This window comes from Papio anubis, chromosome 15 (assembly GCF_008728515.1).
Source record: "Papio anubis isolate 15944 chromosome 15, Panubis1.0, whole genome shotgun sequence".
Classification (NCBI taxonomy): domain Eukaryota; kingdom Metazoa; phylum Chordata; class Mammalia; order Primates; family Cercopithecidae; genus Papio; species Papio anubis.
In genome coordinates, this window is record NC_044990.1 from 38,581,600 (window position 1) to 38,607,004 (window position 25,405).

Here is a 25,405-nt window from a genome sequence, read left to right on the forward strand (position 1 = left end):
TGTGAACCTGGGAGGCGGAGCTTGCATTGAGCCGATATCAGGCCATGGCACTCCAGCCTGGGCGACAAAGCGAGACTCTGTCTCATAAAAAAAAAAAAAAAAAAAAAAAGGAAAATTGAATTATTAAGGTAGTCAAAAAATTATATTTAAATCATATTATAACCAAGTATTAATAATAGGTCTATCTGTTCTATGACCCTTTACGGCCTGATCTAAGCCCACAATTGAGACTAGAATCAGGTTAGAAATTTGGGCATTATTTTTTGTCTTACAAATCAAGACAGGCCGAGGGTGAAAATGAAACTCTGGCAGGTATAGTGTCTTCTATAACAAAAAAAGAGAGCACCAACAAGTTGGGCAGAGATAGACTCGGTACTCAGGCAAGTGGGGACACTGATTGCTGGTTCTGGTCTCAGGTACATAATAAGCTATCAGTGCCTATGAATGACATTGAATCAAGAGAGCATCGCCCTGGCCAAAGTGGAGATTTAGCAGTAGAAGGTAGGGCTAGCAGGTATCCATAAGGTTTAAACTGCAAAACAAAGTAATTTATAATATAAGGCCTCATCATCTAACTAAAATTAAACTCATACCTGCATTCATTACAACTCACAATATTCTACAACTCTCTATTTTTAAAATGAGATACTGGGTATGAAAACACTGTGATAAAGTGGAAAGTATATACAAATAAAAGGTATAATTTTCAGTCTTTTAGCACTGAAGACCAGAGCCATGAAATGTTTCTTAAAAAGGCACAAACCTTTACTAGCTTTGTCTAAAGGTTCCAAATCACCCACAAAATTCAGTATATCAGGGTACTTCTCTTCACATACTTCCACCAGGAAATGAAGTAGCGTTGTTTTCTGATCTGCTGACTTTGTGTCCTTTAGCTAAATAGAATAGGAGGGAAAAAAACACAGAGTCATAAGTATGTTGATATTCTGTCTACTTAAATAATGTTAATACTGTACTTTGTAGATAAGGACTCAAAGTTGTAAAATTAGTTGATTTCGTTTTTGAAAAACAACTATTTAAATACTTGACAAACTACTTTTGACTTGCTGCTGCTTGGTGAAAATCATTATTTGTTGCAAAAAAGGAGTAAGTTTAATCCAGTATGCAATGTTTTATAGAAAAAAAAAATATGTGGCAAAATGTCTAGGAAAACAGAGTAACCTATGAGTCTATTTAATAGGAGTATTTAAACATCCCTGGGCATTCATCCATTTATCACTTGCACACACTCATAGAATGCCTACTAGACACTGTAGTAGTTGAAGATCTAACAACAAATAAATCACAGACTTTCCTCAAGAAGCTGTTTAGTTAAAAAATATACATATTTTCCTTGGTGTGACAAATAGTATAGTAAAAATAATCACAAAGTTCATCTAGGAGGACATGGCATCAGAACTGAAACTTCAAAGACAGGAAGTTGTATGGGCTTAGGGAAGAGAAGGAAAAAATACAAAAGTGTAATAACACAGGTTCATGCAGCAGCATTTACAAGGACTATAGATGAGGAAGGATATGACACATCTGAGGTGGCTGAGTGCCTCCAGAATTAAAGTGTATCTGTATTAGGGAAGGCAAGTAGGGACATGGCAAAGATATAAATCTGAAAAGACCAGAAAATAAAAGGAAAGGTAATGTCATGCAATGGAAATAGGATTTTGATTTTGAAGTAATGCCAGTTTTCCATCTAGATGAGAGATGATCAGATATACATTTTAGAAAGCTCCCTCCAGTGAGTGTGGCTAAAAAGATTAGGGCAAGAGTACTAAGAGAAGCATGAATAGTAATTAAAAAACCCATGGCAATAATCAGGCAGGGAAAGAGGGCAGTCTGAACAGAGGTTGTGCCTGGGAAATGGGGACAATGAGACCATGTGGGTGTGGAAACCCAGATGCTGTAAACTAACACAGGTCAGAAAAGATGAGAAACAGATTTGTGTGAGGTGGCCAAAGAAGAAAATTGTTTGCTTTGGACAAGGTAACTTTGAAGCTTTTCGGCAGTATCCAGATGTCTTGAAAGAACATAAATTTATCTATCTATGTATAGAACACGTTTTCATTATTTTTTTTCATGATTGCCCCCTAAGGAGTTTTTAGGCAGTTTTTTCCTAATTGCACCTATAAAATTTTAAAACCACAAAGGTGATGCATTTGTTTATATACTGTATGCATTTGTGTTTTACACCGAAAAACTAGTTAAACAAGTAAAACATTTTTGCTCTCCAAGAACCAATTTTTTATCCCTGAAAAATACCTATTGAAGATACATAGCTAGACCTCAGAGGAATAAACTGGGGCACCAACCTGTGACCAGTTGATCAAATTAACATAAACAGGCATGTAGAATGAATGAAAAGAGGATACGGGCTTGACATGACCAGGGTGGACCAATCCTAATCTGAAATGGCTAAGGAGTACAATCACAGGGAGAGGTAGTAAAGCAAAAACTTGAACAATGATAGAAGTTATCTTGGGTTTTGTGTAGTGTTGGGGTAGAAAGTATTGGGAAGGAGGAGTGGTATGAACACAGGACTAATAGGTAATCTAGTAGCATTCCCTACCATCAAGTAATCATTTAGAGCAGAGATACAAATAAAGGGTTAAAAAAAATTAGTCTTTTCCAACAGAATTTAATTTAGAGCTGGAAATTCAAGGCATATCTAATTAGGCACAGCCCTATTTACTTGCTTCCTTTCCAAGAATTTCCCACTTTAAAATTGATTCCTAAATAAATTCCCATAAGTAATATTTTTAAAAATCCAACCTCACTAAATATTCTATCACTATCAGAAAAATACCAAATAACTGTGAATGTCCGGTAGTGGAAGAATGAGAGATTTCTGTGCCATCAGACATATTAACATACTGACTACTTATTGATTCAAAAACTATATAGCCCTGAGAACAGTGAGTTGCCCACCTAGACAGCCTTACTTTCACAACATGACACATGTAATAGGTTTAAATGCTATGCTGACCTACACAACATGCAAGTTATACAGTGGTTCCCAGTACTTTAAAAACAGACTGAATATGAACACTTAGTCCATTATTTGGTACCTTATTTAAAAGAAATACAGATTTCACAACATAGAGCTGAGTGTTTTATAAAAGGACGCTTCAAAAATATGACTCCATTGACTACCTAGACAAATTGTCACTAACATATGTGGATGATTTGGCAATGTTAAAGCATGCCCTTGACTAATTAATAGTCTTGAGCAAGTTACTGGACCTTAGCTTTCACACAGGTAAAATAAGAAAATGAAACAACATAGAAACTCTAAACTCACCTTTTACTCTAAAAATATTAAGTATATATTATAGTGGAACTAAGAGTTAGTAGACACAGTACAATCTAATTTTAAAAAACTAGAAGAATGGAGAAATGTATTAATAATCTCATTTCAGAGTTATTTCTGTATGTTTGGGTCACTTGGAATCATTCTATAGGCTTCTGTTTTTACATATAGACTCATGAATGTCAAACACAATTTTTAAAAGTTTCCTTACAATCCTATAATTTCATTCATACTATCATTTTAAATAGGTAAGGCCAGATTAAAAGCAGCAAACTCTTACAAATAGTTTTCTCTTTGTACAGCCACCAAAAGTTAACATGAAAGTTGTATTCTGTTTTGTTAAAAACCACCCTAGTAGCAAAGATCCTTTTTCTCACCTACCCTCATTTACAGCAAGGACTACTTGGGGAACATCCTTCCTACTCTGAACTCTCAGCAATCCATTATTACCAGTCTACACCCTTGTAGTCTGTGTGGAATGTTAAGACAATCACCATCTACTTCCATAATTTGTAAAGCCTAGAGAGAGTATTCCAGTAGTATTTGTGATATAGCTAAACAGCCAGCAACTGCTAGGATTAACGTATCAAGAAATCTCAATGATGGAAGCAACCAATTGGATCAATCTTGGTCTTTATTTATAAGCAATGAGAATTCAGAATTTAGAATCACGGAATACAATGTAGTTTGTAGCAACTACTAGTTTAATAAATGTTAAGTACTCAAGTCAAACACAGATTTGAGTTATTCAGAGACAATTATAAAGCTAAACACTGATTTAGGCGGAGGGTGCTACCATGGGTTGTCTTGTTGAATACATCAACTGAGTAGCAAGCAGCATACTGGGAACAGTCTAATATTAAAAAGTACACTCACTGAATAGTAAAGGGTAGCACATTACTCCTATCATTTCAAAATGGGTATTTAACAATTGAAAGACACCATTCAAACTTTCAAGTAAATAAATTTGAAACTAAGCCTAATAAATAAGAGGTTCAGAAAAGAAGCATGTTGTTGATAATGCATGGTGTCTCATTTAGAAATTACTATGCAACTCTAAACGCCAGGGCAGAGATTTTTCATTCATGTTCTAACATTCTCTAGAAAAATTTCACAATGCTGCCAAGACACTCTTCCTGCCTCAACTACTCTATTCTCTCCTTCCCCTCTCTCTAATCATTTTTCAAAAAGTCTTCCAAAAGCATGAAAGCATAAAATGTATTAGGTCCTTATCCATTTGCTCAATATTTTTTTGTTTCATTAATGAACATTACCAACTAAAAAGGCACATTCTACTTCTACTCCTATCATATTCATTCATATCATAATCAGGTTCTGAGTTAGAACAATTAAATCTTGGAAGACAGTGTTAATTTTGTTGAAGATGAGTAACAACTTAAGTACACTTTGCAATGCTAAATCTTGGAAAGAAAATAAAATATTGGCTTTAAAAATATGTTCAGGTTAAAAGTATGCTTTATTTAAACTTTAACAGTCAGTGCTTGACAGGATTTCTTTTGTATTATTGTCAAGAGATTTATCTTACTGATGAGTAATCATCACTGTTAAATAGAATTTCCTATTTATGTATTGTTTCTTTAAGGTACATTTAATGTGGCATAAATGTCAAATAAACAAAAGATGGATGGAGTTTCTCCAACCACTCTGTTCATTCCAGACAAAATAATGTTAAAAGTGGATCCTGTAATAAATCATGGCCTAGTTGTCAGTCTGAAGTAAAACTCCCTTGTAGTTACAGTGTAAGGTTTGGGGATATTTTTGAGGTATTCAGCACAAATTTGGATGACATTTAAAGAATATTCCATTATCTTAGTTACATAGAAATAATTTAAATTTAAACCCTAAAATAAAAACTCAGCATCTTGATGATCTTCAGAAGTCAAGGAACTAGAATCCCTTCCTGTTTGAAATAATGAAACTTGCATCCTAAGAATATTATCACATTAATAACTCTATTCCGTATCATTATGTTCCTATAATCTAGGTATATATCAAAGCAGCATTGAATATTTAGATGTTTAGATGCTGTGGACATTAGTGACCACCAGAAACATGACAAAGTTCTGAAAAATCTTGTCATGGCACCATTAACAGTTTAGAAGAATACAACCTTTGAATATTAATGCTGAGGATGACAGTAGCAATTCTTGTTTGGTACTTACTATGAGACAGACACTAGTCAAATAATATAACACATGTTAACTGCTTAAAACATACAACCCCCAACTAGCATTATATCCATTATTTAAAAAGGAAAAAGGAAATTTAGAGAGATCATATAGCTTATGCTGGATCACATGGAGCCAACGATTGGAACGCATGTCTGTGTGAATACAAAGCTCTTATCCACTATAAAATATAGTTTCTTTATAGAAGTCTTTAGCCTAGCTTATTATTAACAAAAGAAAGCAAATTCTCAAAAAATGGTAGTAAAACAACAAAAGAGCACTAATGCAATTAAAAATATTAGCACCCTTTAACCTGCTAATTCTAGCATGGAAAGCATCTAAAAACAGACACCACGCTCCCTTGAGGTCATTTCTAGCTCTAAGAGCACAAAATTCTATTGTTTTATCTGTAAAATAAATGAAATGCCATCTGAATCATATCAATCAAATAGCAACTCTTTATATATTTCTAATGGATAACTGCTGACAAAATATAATATCACATGATTGAAGAAAAAGGTATCTATAAAGTTTAACCTTCAATGGATTTATACAACTATATTTTAATAGCATCATATCCCATTTCAAATCTTTTGCAGAATAAAGTGGATTGCGTATGCATAAAATAGCATAAAGGTATCCATGTGAAAATGAATGTATGAAGACACACTGACAAAGACTATATCACAGTTGCTCAGATAGAAAGCTCAAAAAGTCAATGTGGTAGTACAAATTCACTAATAAAACCAACCACCATTATAGAATGGATATTGTTTTCTGGTATGTGTGTGTGCTTGTGTGTGTGCCTGGTATGTGTTTGTGTGTGTGTGTGTATTTGAGATGGGCTCTTGCTTTATTTACATATATATATATAAATGTTTCAATATATATATATTTTAAATAATCATTGTGCTAATGAAATTTTTCAAAACAAAACAGTATCATTCCAAGACAAATGGCAATGAAAATCTTGAAATAAATAAAACAAGATGGTTGAGGCAGGAGAATTGCATGAGCCTAGGAGTTCAAGACTGCAGTGAGCTATATAAACTCACCACTGTACCCCGGCATAGGTGACAGAGTGAGACCTGGCTCTTAAAACAAACAACAAAACAAAACAAGCCCGAGGCGCTTATGCCACTGCCATAACCATAACCGTTAATACTAAAATACAACTTTCTTAATAATTTTAAAGATAGAAACTAATTGATATTAGGTAAATTAGATATTAAGGCATATAAATATTAAATTACTTATGGCACTCGTATATAAAAACAATTTATATTAATTTTCATTTTAAAATGATGAGAATTAAAACATTATGTGACCAAGAAAGTGCTTTAAATAATGTGGACTTCCATAATTATAATATGCTACCATATCCCCACACACTTTCTCTGAATTATATTTTTAACACATTTCTCTTGAATTACAGTGAGTGTAGAAACTTCTATATAAAAAGCATTTTTGTTTTTTAGTAAAAGTTTAGCATATTACATTGTCTATTATATTGCACTGTTCTGTTCATACGGCCCCCTTTTTCCCGCAAAAGTTATAAAACAGCTCAATGTTCTTTATAAAAAAGGACTATTTTCAGTTCTTTTAGTACTGAGAGATCAGAAAACACACATTCATAACAGACAAATGGGAAAAACTACTAGAATAAACAATCTGCAAGGGAACAAATATGATTAGAATACAAATATATTTTTAAAACGCTAAACTCGGATGATCAAAGACATAAAAATATACAAGATACTGCTTCGCCAACTATATCAGCACTCTCTACCCTAACAAAAACACTCTCACCAAGAACAACGAATCATGGCAGGGTTGCAGTGAGACCGGCACTTTCATAGTGCCAGTCTATGAAAGCCACTGCAGGCATGTGCAAATCAGTAAAACCTCCAGGCAAATAATTTAGTAACATATGTCAAAAATTTTAAAGATATTCTTGTTTGGAGTAGTTTCAGAAAACTCACTGGAGTCCAATACTGTCCAGCCAAAGCTATATAACTAAACTGCTATTTTAGAGCACGGATTTCTTAATCTAATAAGAAGAATTTCTCATGGGAACAATTAACAAAAATTGGAGAAAGTGCTTAGAAAGTGAACATGTTTAGATTGTTTATACAACTGGACTAAATACATTAATTTTAAATTAAAGCTTTTTTAACCCTTAAAATTTTATTAATAATTAACAGACTTTATATTTTAGAGCAATTTTAGCTTTACAGGAAAAATGAACAGAAAACAGAGTTCCTATATATCCTTCCCTATGCGAACACACAAATTATCCTGTGGTAAACATTTTACATTTGTGTGGTACATTCGTGACAAGTAATGTATCAGTATTGACACGTTATTGTTAACCAGTTTCCACATTAAGGTTCGCTCTTTGTGTTCTGCAGTTCTATGTGTTTTGATAAACTCAGTGTTATTCATCCATCACTACAGTGTTATACAGAATAGCTTTACCACCCTAAAAAATTCTGTGTCTCACCTATTCATTCCTTCCTTCTTCCCTCTCCCCAGAACCCCTGGCAACTACTGATGTTTTACTGTCTCTAGACTTTTGTCACTTACAGAACATCACATAGTTGGAATCATACAGTACATAGCCCTTCCAGTCTGGTTTCTTTCACTTAGCAATAGGAATTTAATGTTCTTCCATGTCTTTCCTTGGCTTAAGGAGATCATTTATTTTTAATATTGAATAATATTCCAAATGAATATACCATAGTTTATCCATTCACCTACTGAAGGACATGTTGCTTGCTTCCAAGTTCAGGCAATTACGAATAAAATGGCTGTAAACATTTGTATGCAGGTTTTTGTGTGTTGTTTTCAATTCATTTGGGTAAATATCCGGGAGTGTGATTACTGGATAGTTTGTTCTACATATAGCTTTGTAACTGCCAGTTATCTAAAGTTGATGTGCCATATTTTGCTTTCCCACTAGCAATGAATGAAGGTTGTACTATATACTAACCAGCACTTGGTGCTGTCAGCGTTTAGTATTTTAGCAATGCCAGTACATATGCAGTGGCGTCTCATTGTTTTAGTTTGCAATTCCTTAATGACATATGCTGCTGACTATTATAGGGTCAGAAAAATTACAGCTCCATCCTCTTAGGGTCCTTGCTGGTCTGACAATTTAATTTGACGTGAGATAGATTAACAGGAGAAACGTGTAATGCAAGTTTTCCGTAGCACAAAGGCCATCAAAGGAATGAAGATTGAAAGAAATAGAGTCAGTTACCCATATACTGGGTTGAGCAAAGAATAGTTGTTAAGAAGCAACTACATTAGGTGGGAAATTATTTTTAACAAGGCCTCTACAAAATTCTCTTTGTTGAGACTTTTTATTGTTGAAGATTAAAGATACTGCATCTTTCTGGTATAGGAAGGCCATCTTTTGCATCAAAATTTTATCTTCTGCTTTTAAGAAATAGCAAGGAGGTGAAAGTGATCTTTCTATACCTACTATTTTTCAAGTATCTTTAAATTAAATAGTCAATATACCAGAATAGCATATTTTAATCCCTTCAATATTTACTTAACACCTATACGTTTTGATGGGTATCTGTTCACATCTTTTGATCATTTCTTTAAACTGGTTTGTTTATTTTCTTAGTTTTAAGAGTTTTTGTACATTTTAGATAAAAGTCTTTTATCAGATATGTGTTCTGGAAAAATTTTCTTACAGCCTGTTGTCTTTTCATTGTCTTAACTGTTTGCCACAGTTTTAAATTTTAATAAAGTTCAATTTATCCATTTTTTTCTTTCATAGATCATGCTTTTAGTGTTATACCTAAAACATCATAATCAAAACAAAGGTCACATAGATTTTCTCTTATCTTCTATAAAATGTATAGTCTTACATTTTATATTTAGGTCTATGATAAATTTTTAGTTAATTTTTGTGAAAGATATTAGGTCTGGTAACTTTTTTTTTTTTAATGTAGATGTTCTAGCACCTTTTCTTTAAAAGAAAGACTATTCTTGCACTATTGAATTACCTTTGTTCCTTTGTCAAATATCAACCAACTATATTTATACGAATCTATTTCTTAGGACTATATTCTGGTCCATTATTTAAATTTTTTTTTTTTTTTTTCCTGTGGCTAATACCACAATCTTTTCCTTACTGCAGTTTTATACTAAGTCTGGAAGTCAGAGTGTCAGATTTCCAATTTAGTTCTTCTTCTTCAGTATTGTGTTAGCTATTCTGGATCTTTTGCCTCCCCATACAAACTTTGAAATCATTTTGTTAATATCCATAAAACAACTTGCTGGAACTCTCACTGGGGCTCTATTGAACCTATAGATCAAGTTGGGAAGAAATGACAACTTAACCATACTGAGACATGCTTTCTATGAACATGAAATATCTATTACTTTATTAGATCTTCTTTGATTTCTTTCAAAGTTTTGTAGTTTTCCTCATACAGATCTTATATGTATTTTGTTAGATTAATACCTATGTTTTAAATTTCCAATTCCAATTGTTCATTGCTGGTATACAGGAAACCAATGGCTTTTTAAAATAGGGGACCTCATAATTTAAAACTTTGATATCATTGCTTAACAGTTCCAGGAGGTTTATTTTTTGTCAATTTGGTGGCGGAGCGGGGGAGGGGGTTCTACATAGGCAATCATTTCATCTGTGAAGAAAGAGTTGTGTTTATTCTACCCCAATTTTTATAGTTTTTATTTTTCTTGTCTTATTGTATTAGCTAGGACTTCCAACACAATGTTCAAGAGGAGTAGTGAGAGAAAATACACCTGCATTGTTTCCAATTTTAGGGAAAAAACATCTAGTTTCTTACTATTAAGTATGATGCTAGCGGTCGGTTTTATGTAGATGTTCTTTATCACAACTTGAGGAAGTTCCCCTCCATCCCTAATTTGGTGAGAATTTTTCTCATTAATGAATGTTGGATTTTGTCAAATGCATTTTCTGCATCTGTTGGTGAGTTTTCTTCTTTAGTTCATTGATGGTGATAGATTACATTAACGGATTTTCAAATGTCGCACCCAGCTTGGATGCAAATAATTAAAAAGTGTTCCCTCTGCTTCTATTTACTTGAACAGATTTAGAGAATTGAAATTATTTCTTCCTTACATGTTTGATAGAATTTACTGGTGAAACCATCTGAGTCTTGTTCTTTCTGTTTTTGAAGGTTATTCATTGTTGATTCAAGTACTTTAATAGATTCAGATTATCCATTTCCTCTGGTGTGACTTTTGGTAGATGGCATCTATCAAGGTCCATTTCATGTAGGTTATCACATTTGTAGGCTTGGTCGTGTTAATAATATTCTTCCGCTATCTTTTTAACATCCATAGGATCAGTAATGATAGTCTCTCTTTCATTTTTGATACGGGTAATTTGTATCTACTTTTTATCTCGGTTAGCTTGGCTATTGATCTTTTTAAAGACTCAATCAGATATTGGTGGGTTTGACTTTATTAATTTTCTGTATCAATTTCATTGATATCTGCTCTAGTATATATTAGTGCTTTGTCTTACCTTCTTCAGAGTCCATTTGCTCTTCTTTTTCTTGTTTCCTAAGGTTAAAAATTATTATTTTTAGATCTTTCTTATTTTCTAATGTATGCACTTGATGCTATAAATTTCCCTGTAAGCATTGCTTTCATTGTATCCAGCAAAATTTTATAAGTTGTATTTTCATTTTCGTGTTTCATATAAGCAGATCAAACAGAATGATTTTAAATGAGATGCTTTTGTTTTTTTAAATATAAATACAGAAACTTGTGAACTTTACATTAAAGGACTTAACAAAACACACGCCTGATATATCTCAAGTAATATTTTTCAGTTTCTTCTGGTGGTGGTGGATTATGTACCTCCCAATGCTGGAACCACAGTTCAAAGCCACCTATGACACATTTCATCATCATCCTCTCCCCATCCCCCAAGAACAAATGTTCATAGGTACCAATGGCTAAGTATTACTATGTGGATAATAATGTTGCATGTTTTGTCTCTGATTCCAAAAATGTAGAAACAATGCAGACCCTTGATAAAGGAGAGGTAAGACACTTGTTAGAGTATCAGGAATGGAGTGTCTTGTTTCCGTTTTTTATTTTTCACTTATAAAATATATAAAAGAGAAATCTGAATTAAACAGGGATGGTAATATTCACTTTAGGTGCTATCTCTGAGGAGGCAGTTGTCTGTAAGCATGATGCTGAGGAGGATTTGGAGGCTGGGTGTTTGGGGGAAAGCGTAGTGTGATAGAGAAGCTATGTTTGCTATGAGAGCAGGAAGATGAAGGCCCACAAGTAGCCTATTTGCTGAGCCTGAGCAAAGTCACTCTATCTTGTATAATTTTTTTTTTCCCATTTTTCTATTTGAGTTTATTGGCTTATTTCTTTTTTTTTTTAATTTATTTATTATTATTATACTTTAAGTTGTAGGGTACATGTGCATAACGTGCAGGTTTGTTACATATGTATACTTGTGCCATGTTGGTGTGCTGCACCTATCAACTCGTCATTTACATCAGGTATAACTCCCAATGCAATCCCTCCCCCCTCCCCCCTCCCCATGATAGGCCCCGGTGTGTGATGTTCCCCTTCCTGAGTCCAAGTGATCTCATTGTTCAGTTCCCACCTATGAGTGAGAACATGCGGTGTTTGGTTTTCAGTTCTTGTGATAGTTTGCTAAGAATGATGGTTTCCAGCTGCATCCATGTCCCTACAAAGGATACAAACTCATCCTTTTTTATGGCTGCATAGTATTCCATGGTGTATATGTGCCACATTTTCTTAATCCAATCTGTCACTGATGGACATTTGGGTTGATTCCAAGTCTTTGCTATTGTGAATAGTGCTGCAATAAACATACGTGTGCATGTGTCTTTATAGCAGCATAATTTATAATCCTTTGGGTATATACCCAGTAATGGGATGGCTGGGTCATATGGTACATCTAGTTCTAGATCCTTGAGGAATCGCCATACTGTTTTCCATAATGGTTGAACTAGTTTACAATCCCACCAACAGTGTAAAAGCGTTCCTATTTCTCCACATCCTCTCCAGCACCTGTTGTTTCCTGACTTTTTAATGATTGCCATTCTAACTGGTGTGAGATGGTATCTCATTGTGGTTTTGATTTGTATTTCTCTGATGGCCAGTGATGATGAGCATTTTTTCATGTGTCTGTTGGCTGTATGAATGTCTTCTTTTGAGAAATGTCTGTTCATATCCTTTGCCCACTTTTTGATGGGGTTGTTTGTTTTTTTCTTGTAAATTTGTCTGAGTTCTTTGTAGGTTCTGGATATTAGCCCTTTGTCAGATGAGTAGATTGCAAAATTTTTCTCCCATTCTGTAGGTTGCCTGTTCGCTCTGATGGTAGTTTCTTTTGCTGTGCTGGATCCTTTCCTTACTCCTTATACGAAAATTAATTCAAGATGGATTAGAGACTTAAATGTTAGACCTAATATCTTTTATAATTCTATTAAAAGAATCATTCTCATTTACAACATTTAATAGCAATTGAAAAACAAAGGTGACGTGAAAAGAATTTACCAAAATGCTATTTAGAAAAGCCAACTAAATATTTCTTAGAAAATGTCATAGATTAAATGTGTTAATGAATGAGTCAAAGGGGGTTGAGCATTCTAAATAGTTTCACATTGCTTTGGAAATCAGTATTTCTGTGATTTAATTGGCTGCATGTAAAATAAGAATGGCATTTGTTATTTGCAAGTCTTTGGCCCATACTGCTTTACTTTAAAAGGTTGCCAAAATTTACTGGTATAATTTTGCCAATCTAATAAAGAATAAAAATCCTTCCCAAAATAACCTGAATGCAAATGGAACAATGGATTTGCTTGGCAGAGATCTTTCTTAAAAATAAATTCATAGAGTAAAGGAAAAAGTGATACATAGGGATCAAAATTTCACAAAAACGACTCACAGTATTAACTTGTGTGAGTGTGACAGGTATGCAAAATACAAACTGCCTGAAATAGGCAAAGGTATCCTGTCTCACGCTTTTATAGTCACTGAAACTCTTCTTGTACAAGGTAGAGACTTGCAAAATGACTCGAGAAACAGGCCTTCAACTTATTTCAGTTCCACTACATGCCTGAAATTCACACTCCTTTTCAAAGTTTTCATTTTCAGAGTAATGTTTAGCTTGGCATGAGAGGAAAGCAGCAATTTTTGAAAATATTTTCACTACTCATTCTTTTTTTTTTTTTGAGACGGAGCCTCACTCTTTTTACCCTGGCTGGAGTGCAGTGGCACCATCTCGACTCGCTGCAACCTCTGCCTCCTGGGTTCAAGTGATTCTCCTGCCTCAGTCTCCTGAATAGAGTAGCTGGGATTACAGGCGCCCGTCACTACGCCCGGATAATTTTTGTAGTTTAGTAGAGACAGGGTTTCTCCACGTTGGCCAGGCTGGTCTCGAACTCCTGACCTCAGGTGACAGGCCCGACTTAGCCTCGCAAAATGCTGGGATTACAGGTGTGAGCCATGGCGCCTGGCCTCACCACTCATTCTTAAGTGAAGAAGTCAAGTTGTTTCTTTTTTGTTTTGGCTTTGGTGTTGGTTAATTTTCATTTTTTCATGTTTGCTTTTGGTTCCAGACCACCAGTCAGGGATTTTCCATTCTGGGATATGAAAGCAGGGTAGAAGACCAAGTGATTCACACTTCAAGTTGAGTATTAAAATCACCTGGGAAGTGGTTTTAAAAATGCCACCAGTCAGGATCCACAACCATTCTTTTTCTAAGTTAATTGAACTGTGTGGGGACTGCGGCATCAGTATTTCTTAAAGGGTACTCCAGGTTGCTAATCAATGTCATCCGAAAGAGATTTGTCACAATTTTGGAAAGAGTCTCATTAGGCTTGGTGGAAACATTAAAGAACATGAGAATTCAATGTTTGTTGTTGTTTATGTTGTTTTAATTATCCCCATCACAACTCTGGTGGAGTTATTCTACTTTTTCCACTTTTTGCTTATAAAGGGAATATCCAGAATCATATAAAAAATTCATGCATTAGAAAAGAGAATTTAGGAAAAAGTAATTTTGTCTGTCACCCCCGCACCGTCTTAGCACCTAATCCTCAACACCCATAGCCCCATTACCATGTATTCTTCGATGACTTCAACTTTGAGATGAACTCATTAGATATTCTACTGCCACAGAAAACAGAAGGCTTCCTACAAAGTGACAGTATGGATAAATTTAAAGTGGGATCAATAGTTACTTGTTTCTGCAATTTTCCCAAAGAATAACAGCATAAATACTAATAAAAATTAGTTATTACATGTGGTAAACGCCTTCAAAATTTGTATCTATTACCCCAATATAGGAAGTCAGTTGATTTAATCACCTGGAACAAAGAGCTGCATCACCTTGTTGTACTGATCAGAATGATCTGTTACTCAGAAATTATACATCTTATTAGACATTAGTGAACATTATTAAAAACATGTTATAGCTATTATATGTGGATTAGTAACATCTGCTTCTTAAATTTACCAGTCAAAATTATCTCATATATTTTAATATGATGTTGAACTTCGATGGTGGGGTCAATTCACTCTTTACCTAAAATCCTTTGAAAAAAACGAACTTGGCCCTATCAACACGTCTCTTGGAGAAATATCTTTGACACTAACCAGATACAAACTTTTCTAGGTCGGCATGTTGGTCAGATAAACATCTACCATCTGCCAATTTAATTTCTAAAGATATGTTTTCCACTTAATCAACAGCAGTCCCCCCACTCTCAAAATTAATATAATCTCAAAATGTCTATTATACATTTTTTTAATCTAAAGTTCAGTACTACATTTGGAGGATTTTTTAATGACAAGCAGTTCTCCATTATTTCTACAAGGTTTATCCTTTTAAAAAGTCAAGCCATCAGAAAACAAGGTACTTATACTATTTTAGCTAAACTAGAAGTAGCATTACTGTGACCGAAACGTACATCTTGTTTCTCATCATGAGGGTTCGCATGAGGTGTCAGGTCCTTAAGAGGCCCAGAATACATATTTTGGGGGAGAGGGGAAGAGAGGAGGAGAGAGGGAGATGGTTCTAAAAAAAAAAGATTCTGATGAAACTGACTCATTTGTTGTTTATAAAACTATTCAACATGTTTTCCTTTTGTAAAGATACATATGCAAAATTTCTTATGAAGGTTTAATCAGGGAAAACACTGTTTTTGCTCATGAAGTGAAGTCTTTGCATCACTTTGATCACCAAAAAGTCAAGCACCTATACAGCAACTTTAATTTTTATTTAGATTTTAATCATAAATTCAGTTATATTTACCTTATATGTCATATTTTACTTTTTTGTCATATGCCACATCAAATCTTTGGGATATAAGAAAGCAAATCTTTTTCTCTCTGAATCCAGAGATATTATAGTTACTCGTTGCCATCCTGACTACAAATGTCTACAAAGCTACGATACAGCTCCCCAAACTAAAGTATAATAGGCATGAAACTCAAGTATTCATGTTCTTATTTCTAAACAATGCAAAGTTAATTTAATATGAATTTTTCATACTTGAGTTAAATTTGTAAAGGGCATTTAAAAGTAAGGATTTGGGATATAAAATGTTAAATGTCATATAATTACCCAGCATGTTTTAACAGATTAAAATACTTCCCTGTCTTTCTACTGTCAAATATATATGGAATTCCTTGTGTAGGAGCTTATCATCAAACCAAATGCTTTATACTCAGTGTGAAAATTCAATCACAATTGTCAAAGATCAAGCTGCTACTTCTGATAACAAATATGATGAGATATCATCTTGTTCAATATATGCTTTCAACTTGACATGTAGGCTAATAAAAAACATGAAGTTGTAGTATTTATTTTGTTTCTTCCACAACAGAAGGCTCCTAAGAGGGATGATCAAAATACTTAGTATCATTGCATGAAAATAAAGTCAACTCTTTATCTGCAGACAGATTAACTGGTTTGCCAACTAACTGTAGTAAAATAATAACAGCTACGTACATTTGTAAAAGATTTTAAAATTACTATGCATCAGTGATTGTATCTCAATGAGAGGATGTCTATTTATTTTCAACTACAAAATAAACATAAGACACTACTTTTTGTCTTATGACAATAAATTTCATTCATTCAAGCTATTTATTGAGTACTTACTATATACCAACCACTGTAGTAGGCTATCTTACCTCAGTAATCAGACCTAGTCTCCTGTCAACAGCTTTCCTTAGAAGAAGGCATAAGGACATGAGGAAGAGCGTGCAGCCAGTTTTTTTGTGAGTCAACTATAGTTCTGAGATGTAAAACTTAAAGAGGATCACAGACACTTCTGCACGAGGAAACAGACTGTAGTACACGTGTGGCTGTGGACTTAACTTTCCCCTATCTTGCCCCCCACCCTGTTTTTCTTACTTTGCCTTCCTTTTCAGGGAAAGCCTGAATCTGCCATTCTTGCTTGCCTCCTTCTCCTTCAGCTTCCAAGTTCATAACCAGCACACCCTGACAATTCCTCATATGTCCCTGAATTTGTATACTTCCCTATATCCCCACTACATTCTACCTCAAACCCCTCTGCCGTTACCTTAGCTTGGAACTCCATCATCTCAAAGCACAATGATAGTTAACTTAGTGGACGCTCAAACCTTTGCCAAATAATTAAAAAAGGAAGCTTCAATTATATGCCCTTTAAGATACTGAGGTAAACAAGAGTAGAATAACAACAAAAAACCCCTGATCTTATTCTCCTTTGAGCAATCACTTCAAACATGCCAGTAGCAATATCTCCCATTAGTTGCCTAAGGTAGACAATTAGGAATTATCTTTGACCTTTCTCTCTTCTCTGCCATCTCCCATACCATCCTTCCTATTACCTTCTCAGTTTGGTTTCCTCTGTTGCTCTCTTAGGTCTCACACTACATGTCAGTCAAACACCAAATACCTCCTCACTGTAACCCTCTAATCCAGCGCTGTCCAATAGAACTTTATGCAATGATGGTAATGTGCCATATATATGCTGCCAATGGGTATGGACACTGAGCACTTGACAAGTGGCGAGTGTGACTGAGAAACTATGTTTTTAATTTTATTTACATTTTAACTAATTTGAATTTAAGTAGCCATATATGTTTAATGGCAACAGTACTAAACAGTGCAGCTTAATCTTTTTCTATACTGCTGATAGACATATCTTGCTACAAAACATCTGATCATATTACTTGCCTTACAGAATGTGTCTCCATAAAATCCCCATCATTAGGCAGGATATTCAAAGCTCTTTACAATCTAGACCAACTTCCACCTCAGTCTCATTAGCCCCACTCCTTTCCCATCTAGTTTGCACACGTAGTAGGCCACTCACTGTACTCACACATGCCGTGCTATAACCCTTATGGAAGCTGCTGACTCTTGCTTAAATGCCTTTTCCTCTCACAGAACATCTGCTCATCCTTCAAGATCCAGTTTAAATTCCCATTTCTCTCTGAATACCTAACTACCCTCTCATGGCTGAGCTAGGCTCTCTGTCTAAACTCTGCTGCCATACTTTTTATATATGGCTTCATTAAAGCATTTAATCATAATTAATGGTTTACATGTGGAAAATATGAGTATCATGTATGCCAGGTAAATATTAATCACATACATTAAAGAAAGAATCTGGCAAAGCATCTGGCACAGGACTTCACTCTGAGTAAGCCCAGGATAGATGTGCCAGGTCTTCAGGATGTGTTTTAGGAATTGTATCGCCCATGCTAGCGATCTTCACCAAATATAGCTGCCTAAGAAAACAGAGAGGAAAATAAAAGAATGGAGATGGGGCAAGGGCAACACTCACAAGGCATTGACAGAAATGAGAGGCTTAGGCCAGGGAAATTGTACAAGAAATTTCATGCAGTAAACCTATAGGTAAAGCTGAACTTGTTTTTCACCTTCCCTACCTAACTGGCAATAGCAATAATCAAATTCCTTAATCAGGGAGTGTAGTTGTTACGAGGTCAAGAACAAGAAAACAGTTTTCTTGTGATGTGTAACTAAGAAGAATTTGTTGCAAGCAGATCAATAAAGCCCTATTACTATGGCCCACTCCTCAGGAAAGAGCTCTGTTTTACAAAACATTGAATATATTTGCTGTAAGGAAATTCAACCTATGAAAAACACAGAAGGAAAAAAAGGCTCTAAACTTACTCTATTTTCATGTCCTCTACAATTATATTTAGATAGAAACATTTCAAAATCAATGATATCTGAGTTGCACGTATTTCCAAAATAATTTCCCCTTTATATAAAGGGGTCTCAGTTTTCTCTCCTTTTAGTCTGCTTTTGAAAGCAATGCAGAGAAATATTTAAATAGTTAAAAGGTAAAAATGTTAATGGCAATCCTAAGCAATATTCAATATATATACAGGTATCTGAACTGAGTAAGTATGAGTCAGTATTAATAATATTTTGATGTTCCATTTCATTGGTTTGAGAAAGCATAGGTTTACGATATAATTTTGTTATTAAATAAAATCCTTGAGTTGGATTTACAGATTGAAGAAAATTAGTATTTGGATTTAGTTCAGAGGTTGAGTAAATTAGCTCAGTTCACTCTGGGTTTGAGTTCATGGTTCAGTTCAAGTTCTTGATAATGAGCACATCAAAATAAAAAATATTTAAATAATGTAATCAGGGCTGACATTTAAGAGCAAGTGTTCAGGCAAATATGTGTTTTTAAAAAACAAACTCACTTTACAGAGAGAGCTAAGGTTAAATCCGAAGGTTTGAGCATTCCGGGAGCCAGCATTCATGTAGTTTCCCATTAGCAATACAAGTTCCAGCAACTTGCTAAAGCTTTTGCTCTTCTTTATCTCTTCGCAGGCAGTACTGACAGCCATGATGTCAGGTTTGATGTTGTTCACCTGCTCTTCAAACTGAAGCTTAAAGAGAATAGCACTGAGCCGTGGCCGTAGTCTCTTCACATTGCTCATCTGATTGAAAAGAAAACAGCAGATTTCCTTTAAAATGCATGGTATACTTTAGTACTGTACGACTGCAAGTAATCTGGGATGATTTATTGGTATGACAGTACCGAAGAAGCAATATGTCTCCCAAAACTGATAGCAGGAAGAGAGAAAAGCCCTGCTTGTTTTTGTAAGGAATCCAGAGTCATCCCTCAAAACCCAAATTAACAATTTGGATGCTCAATGAAAAGAAAGCTTTAATTAAATGATAATGTTTAATTAAGCAATAAAGTAAGCATTTTTTAAACTAAATTCTAAAAAGGTAACAGGATACATAGGCCACAAATTACAAGGCATTCATGTCATTATTTTGAATAATTTTTGTTCAATATTGCAATATACTGGGTCATGTTTAAAACATATTCAGAAAAGTCTAAAGAGGGTTTGTTTTCTTCAAATAGCAACTGCTGTCCTCAGAAACCCTGCTGACTAACAGTATGTGTTAGATAGAGGGAGAGTAAATAGGTCCCAATTTGTACTAAATTGACTTTCTTCAGAAACACAGGAAAGTAGAATGACTCCTGACACATACTAAATTAGCAGAATCAGAGTTAGGAAACATGGGAGTAGCAGAACCGCAGAAGCAGTGCAAACCCACAAATCTATCACATGCCAAGTTAACCCTGTCTGGGACTCTGGGTTTCTCTATTGGGAATGTGGGGGACTGGAGATGTCTAAAAGAACAAAGGGGCAAGTTCCTGCCTTTATCCTTACTCCTGTGTTATATCAACACACATGCAAGAAATAATCAATTAGGTGTAGGCTGAAGATATACCACATATTAAGCTAGATATGAATTCCTTGACCAAACGTATTAGGGATTCAGGACTTAAAATGCACTGAAGGGGCAGTAATAGTAAAATTGTTGAACTTCGACTATTGTAAATATCAAAAGCAGGTTAAGGCAAGGTCAGAAAAAAAGCAGAGACAGGTTAAAATAGGGACTGTTTCTCTTAGTCACAGACTGTAAAGGAAAGGCTAAAAAACAATGCTATATGAAGCCTGTAGGGTGCCAAATATAATGAAAATCATGATTGTTTGGGACACAGAAAGCTATCAGTTCATAATATAATAATGACCGTTACTTAAAGTATACTAGACAAAGGCTTATTAGACTCCAGTATTTTATAGACACTGCCTTAATGACTTAACATAACTCAGCTTACTCACCTGACAAAAATTGAGCAATTAGTTCTTTGTACACAACTCTGAGAGAGTATTTTCATATAGACCAAAGCCTTATAGTGAATGAAGAGTTCCATTTTCAAATAATATAAATATCTAATTTATACTTAGCTTTCTCCCCAGCCCCTTGCCAAATTAAATGGTTATGTGTATACAATCAAGATTCTAAGAGCTCAATTAATGTAGTTATTAATAAGAAGTCTACTTTACAAGGCACTTTAAGGAATGTCTTCATAATCCACTGTCTAGGAAAAAGAAAGACTGTAAGCTCAACAAGGACCAAAAAAAAAAAAAAAAAAGAAGAAGAAACATCATTAAAAGTTTATAGAGTAAGTGTAAGAGATATAAAAGTTATAAAGAGACAAAGAGATGCACTATTAGAATATTGATTCTTACTGGGCATGAATTGTTCTTTTAAAGCAGTGATCACTTATCACAAAGACTTTTGTCTTAAAATACATGTCTCCAGATGGGTTCACTTGCCTGGACTTTTTTTATCCTTAACCATTGCAAAAGGAAGATGTTCATATGACATTGGTAACATGAGTAATGCTCTGTTACACGTAATATGTCCTTTAGAGCAGTCAGATGTACAAAAGAGCACTCACGTGTAGCACCTGTAGTTATGGCCATTCTAAAGGTGTCTAACGGGCTCATAGCATCTCTGTTTTCAGTAACTGCCATTACTCATGATTATGAAGTCAGATACTTGCAATAAATATGAGAAGAAATTATCCAGTATTCTATGCAAAACATTTGTATTACAAAATATATTAATTCTAATATATATTAATGTACTACTATTTTCATGCACAGAAGAAAAAAGAGACTGCTTAAATGCCTACATTATACCACCCCAAAATATGTTAAAGCTTTCCTGCTGACAAGCTAACCATATGTAGCCAGCATAAAGTAATTAATTCTCCTAGAAAAATATAACCTAGATTTGTATGAATAATGAGTGTATCTGGCACTAGGGACAGGTACCTTGAAAAGACAGAGTAAGTCTATGATGTAATGCAGAACAAAGTGCTACGAGTTCATGAAAATCCCTGACAAGGCAAAGTCAGGAAAGTAACCTAAAAACAAAGCTTTGAACAACACTTTAAAAAAAATTAGATGTCCTTTTCCTAATGTTCTTTCTTCCAAGTTTAGATAAATCAGTATTTGACTATTATTGAGTAAATGTATTTTAATGAACAAAATTATTGAGTGGGAAAGGAACCTGAAAGGTCACCTGGAGATGGTGCCTGTCTTTAGTTCACTATTTAGCCATATGATGACCCCTAGGCCAAATGGTTGCCCTTTTTATTTAACAACAAAATATCATTTAAGGTTAATGTTCCAAGATCTAAATCTTGGAATCTATGATAATAACAGAAGGGTTATTTTTCTTTTTTTAAGGCAGAGTCTCACTCTGTCGCCCAGGTCGGAGTGCAGTGGCACAATCTCCGCTCAATGCAACCTCTGCCTCCCGGGATCAAGCAATTCTCCTGCCTCGGCCTCTTGAGTGGCTAGGATTACAGCCGTGACCCACTATGCCTGGCTAATTTTTTGTATTTTCAGTAGAGACAAGGTTTCACCATGTTGATCAGGCTGGTCTCTCTAACTTCTGACCTCAAGTGATCCGCCCACCTAGGTTTCCCAAAGTGCTGGGATTACAAGCATGAGCCACTGTACTCAGTCCTTTTCCTCATTATTTGATCAAACTATTTCTTCAGGTGGAATCAAATAAAAAAGGTTCAGAGGGGGGAAAATATATGTATATGTAAAAACCCTGACCAATGTTTCCCCATCTTCACCACTTCTCATATTCTATCAACATTGGGGATTTGCATTCTGTTTTCCTGCTAAGAAAACTAAACTTCTGACTTGTCTAAGACTAAGTGGAATGCAGAAATGGAGAACTATGATGTTCAAATAATATTCTGAAGGGCAACAGAAAGTCATTTTTAAAAATGAGAGGAAGGAAAGGGTAAAAAATCTATAAACATAAAATGTAAGCTAGTTAATAATTAGAATGTTAGAAGAAATTAGAATTTCATTTTTACAATTATCCTTTAAATCTATTGTTATGAAGTCTTAGCAATACAAATTCACGAAACTCAAATCTATGACAATAGTGAGATGTAATCTGAAGATCAATCCAAAAAAGTAAAAATACATTGATTTCACTCCTGTTTTTCTTGAAGGCAGGGAGCAGTACTCCTGTAACCTCCCCACCCACAGATGTCACATGTCAGAATGAAGAGATCTTAAAAGCAATGACTGGTAAAAATGAAGAAGCAATATCCAGAACCCTAAGGGTAATTTTATTTCAAAATTTTGTTTGTTGGCAATATATGTTGTTGGAGAGGGAACAACGTAAAAAGACCTTTAGAAAAATCAATGAACCAACAAGTATTGAATGGGCCCCATTCAGTGCTGTGAGCGGCACAGGAGCCATAGTAGCTGCCCCTGCAGCCCTTATCATTGAATTCTTTCTGCCTGTCTTAAGGAGTAGAAAATTGGAAAGGTTCCCAGGAAGACGTAGTCTCTCGTAATCTCATTATGGTTATATTTTTCACATATAATTTAAATTTTATCCATTATTCTATAAGGAAAAAGAATCATTTTTATAACAACTTTGTTTAACACCATATCTAGTTTTCTTTACACATTTTCTTTTATAAATACAGGTTGTCTGATGTTTTTTTCCCCCTGTCCTACTATGCCGACTTACACCGCACCCCTCAAAAGGATTTATTTTTTATTCTTTTTTATTCTTCCCTGAAGTCATTATGAAACTAACTGTTCACTTAACTTTCTAATAGTACAATAACCTGCTGACTGGGAATTTACTGGCCTCAGTCTTAATTTATAATACTCTAAAAGCATTAGTTCATATACTTGGTAGATATCACATTATAAGGAATAATAGAAAAGCATTTCGGGAAGGTGAAATGACTCTTTCAAGTCACCTGGCGAGTAGGACCCAGGCCTAGAGCTAACTTGCTGCTAATCAACTGTCCTTAGCACTCAGAGCATCACAATATGGGAATTAATAACTACAATTTACAAATCATCTGGAACTCAAACTTCCTCTCTTATGTTTTCTTGTAAGAATGAACTTTAATTTCTTCACAGTAGTTATCAAGTAACACACTACAGAAAATGACCCTGCAATGAGCTCTGCCTGCCACTTGTACTATCTCAATATTTCTTACCTTTCTCCTTAGTATACCCAACTACCTCCTATTGTGCTGAATCTTTAATACTTTTTCGGATCTACTTTTGTTGTCCCTCCACATCAGGGATCCCACACCAGTAACTGTTAGGAAACAGGCTGCACAGCAGGAGGTGAGCAGCTGGCCTGAGCAAGCAGGAGCAGGTGAAGCTTCATCTGTATTTATAGCTGCTCCCTATTTCTTGCATTACCACCCGAGCTCGATCTCCTGTGAGATCAGTAGTGACATTAGATTCTCACAGGAGCGAGAACCCTATTGTGAACTGCACACACAAAAGATCTAGGTTGCATGCTCCTTATGAGAATCTAATGCCTGATGATCTGTCACTGTCTCCCATCACCCCCAGATGGGTCCATTTAGTTGCAGGTAAACAAGCTCAGGGCACCCACTGATTATACATTATGGTGAGTTGTTAAATTATTTCATTATATAGTATAATATAATAACAGAAATAAAATGCACAATAAATGTAATGTGGTTGAATCATCTCAAAACCATCCCCCTGCCATCTGTGGAAAAAGTGTCTTCCATGAAACCATTTACTGGTGCCAAAACGGTTGGGGACTGCTGCTCCACACTACACTCTCCACTCATACTCTCCCATTAACTAATTCTTCAGTTCTCTATGGGAGAGGTATAATAAGCAAGAAGAATGTGAAAAAACAAATGCATTTTTATGAAAGACAAGAGAAAGTAGTGTGATCTAATACTTACATCACAGAGAATTAAGACACTAGGGAAACAATTTTTGAACTTGATTTTTCTAATGATATAAAAAATATCTTTCATTGTTAACAGACCAATATGTTCATGATCTCCAGAATTCTCAGAAAAAAACACAAGTTCATTTCACTTGGAGAAAGGCTTAAAAAAAAAAAAAAAAAAAAAAAAAGCTATTCAAGTGACTTATGCTTGAGGTAATACTCAGAATATCAAAAATGTTTTTAAAATAAATGTACTCATGATATTAAAGCTGCTACGCTAAAGTTATTTAAGAAAACTACACAAAAACAAAGTACATATGGTATAATTTTTACATATTTCATAGGAGAAAGGTAAAGCCAAGGCTTGTACAAAAATATTAAAAGGCTAAAATGTATATTCCTCCACTTAGTCAAGAAATAAACAATCGGCTATAGACATCATAGATTGCTGCACCTTTGTTTATAAATCCCTATCAATTCTGGGTCACTAAGGATTTCACAGGAGGGCCAAATGAGTTTTGAAGATTCTCAGGATCATCAACTAGTAAAGCTATGAATGGTAAAGCTAAAGAACAAAGAGACTTCCTATTTAATTTGGCAATCTCAGCACACAGTCTTAACACATAAGTTCCATATCTCTTGAATTAAAAAGCTGGCATAAACCCCAGAATCATATTAGTGTCTTAAATTCATTCATGCCCGCTTCCAGACAATCCCCATCCCATCATAGAAAACCAGTGTTTTTTCAATCACTATAGCTTAGTT

At 34.7% G+C, this 25,405-nt stretch overlaps 1 protein-coding gene across 2 annotated transcripts in view; it reads right to left on the reverse strand.

The window, feature by feature from the left end:
- The window catches only part of DIAPH3 (diaphanous related formin 3), a 495,444-nt gene that overhangs the window by 188,832 nt on the left and 281,207 nt on the right, over positions 1-25,405 (reverse strand). For both annotated transcript variants that reach the window (XM_021929669.2, XM_021929670.2), the window contains 2 exons: positions 19,252-19,491; positions 764-893 (listed from right to left, as the gene is read on the reverse strand). In XM_021929669.2, the coding sequence (XP_021785361.2) occupies positions 764-893; positions 19,252-19,491 (370 nt within the window). The remainder of the gene's footprint in view (positions 1-763; positions 894-19,251; positions 19,492-25,405) is intronic.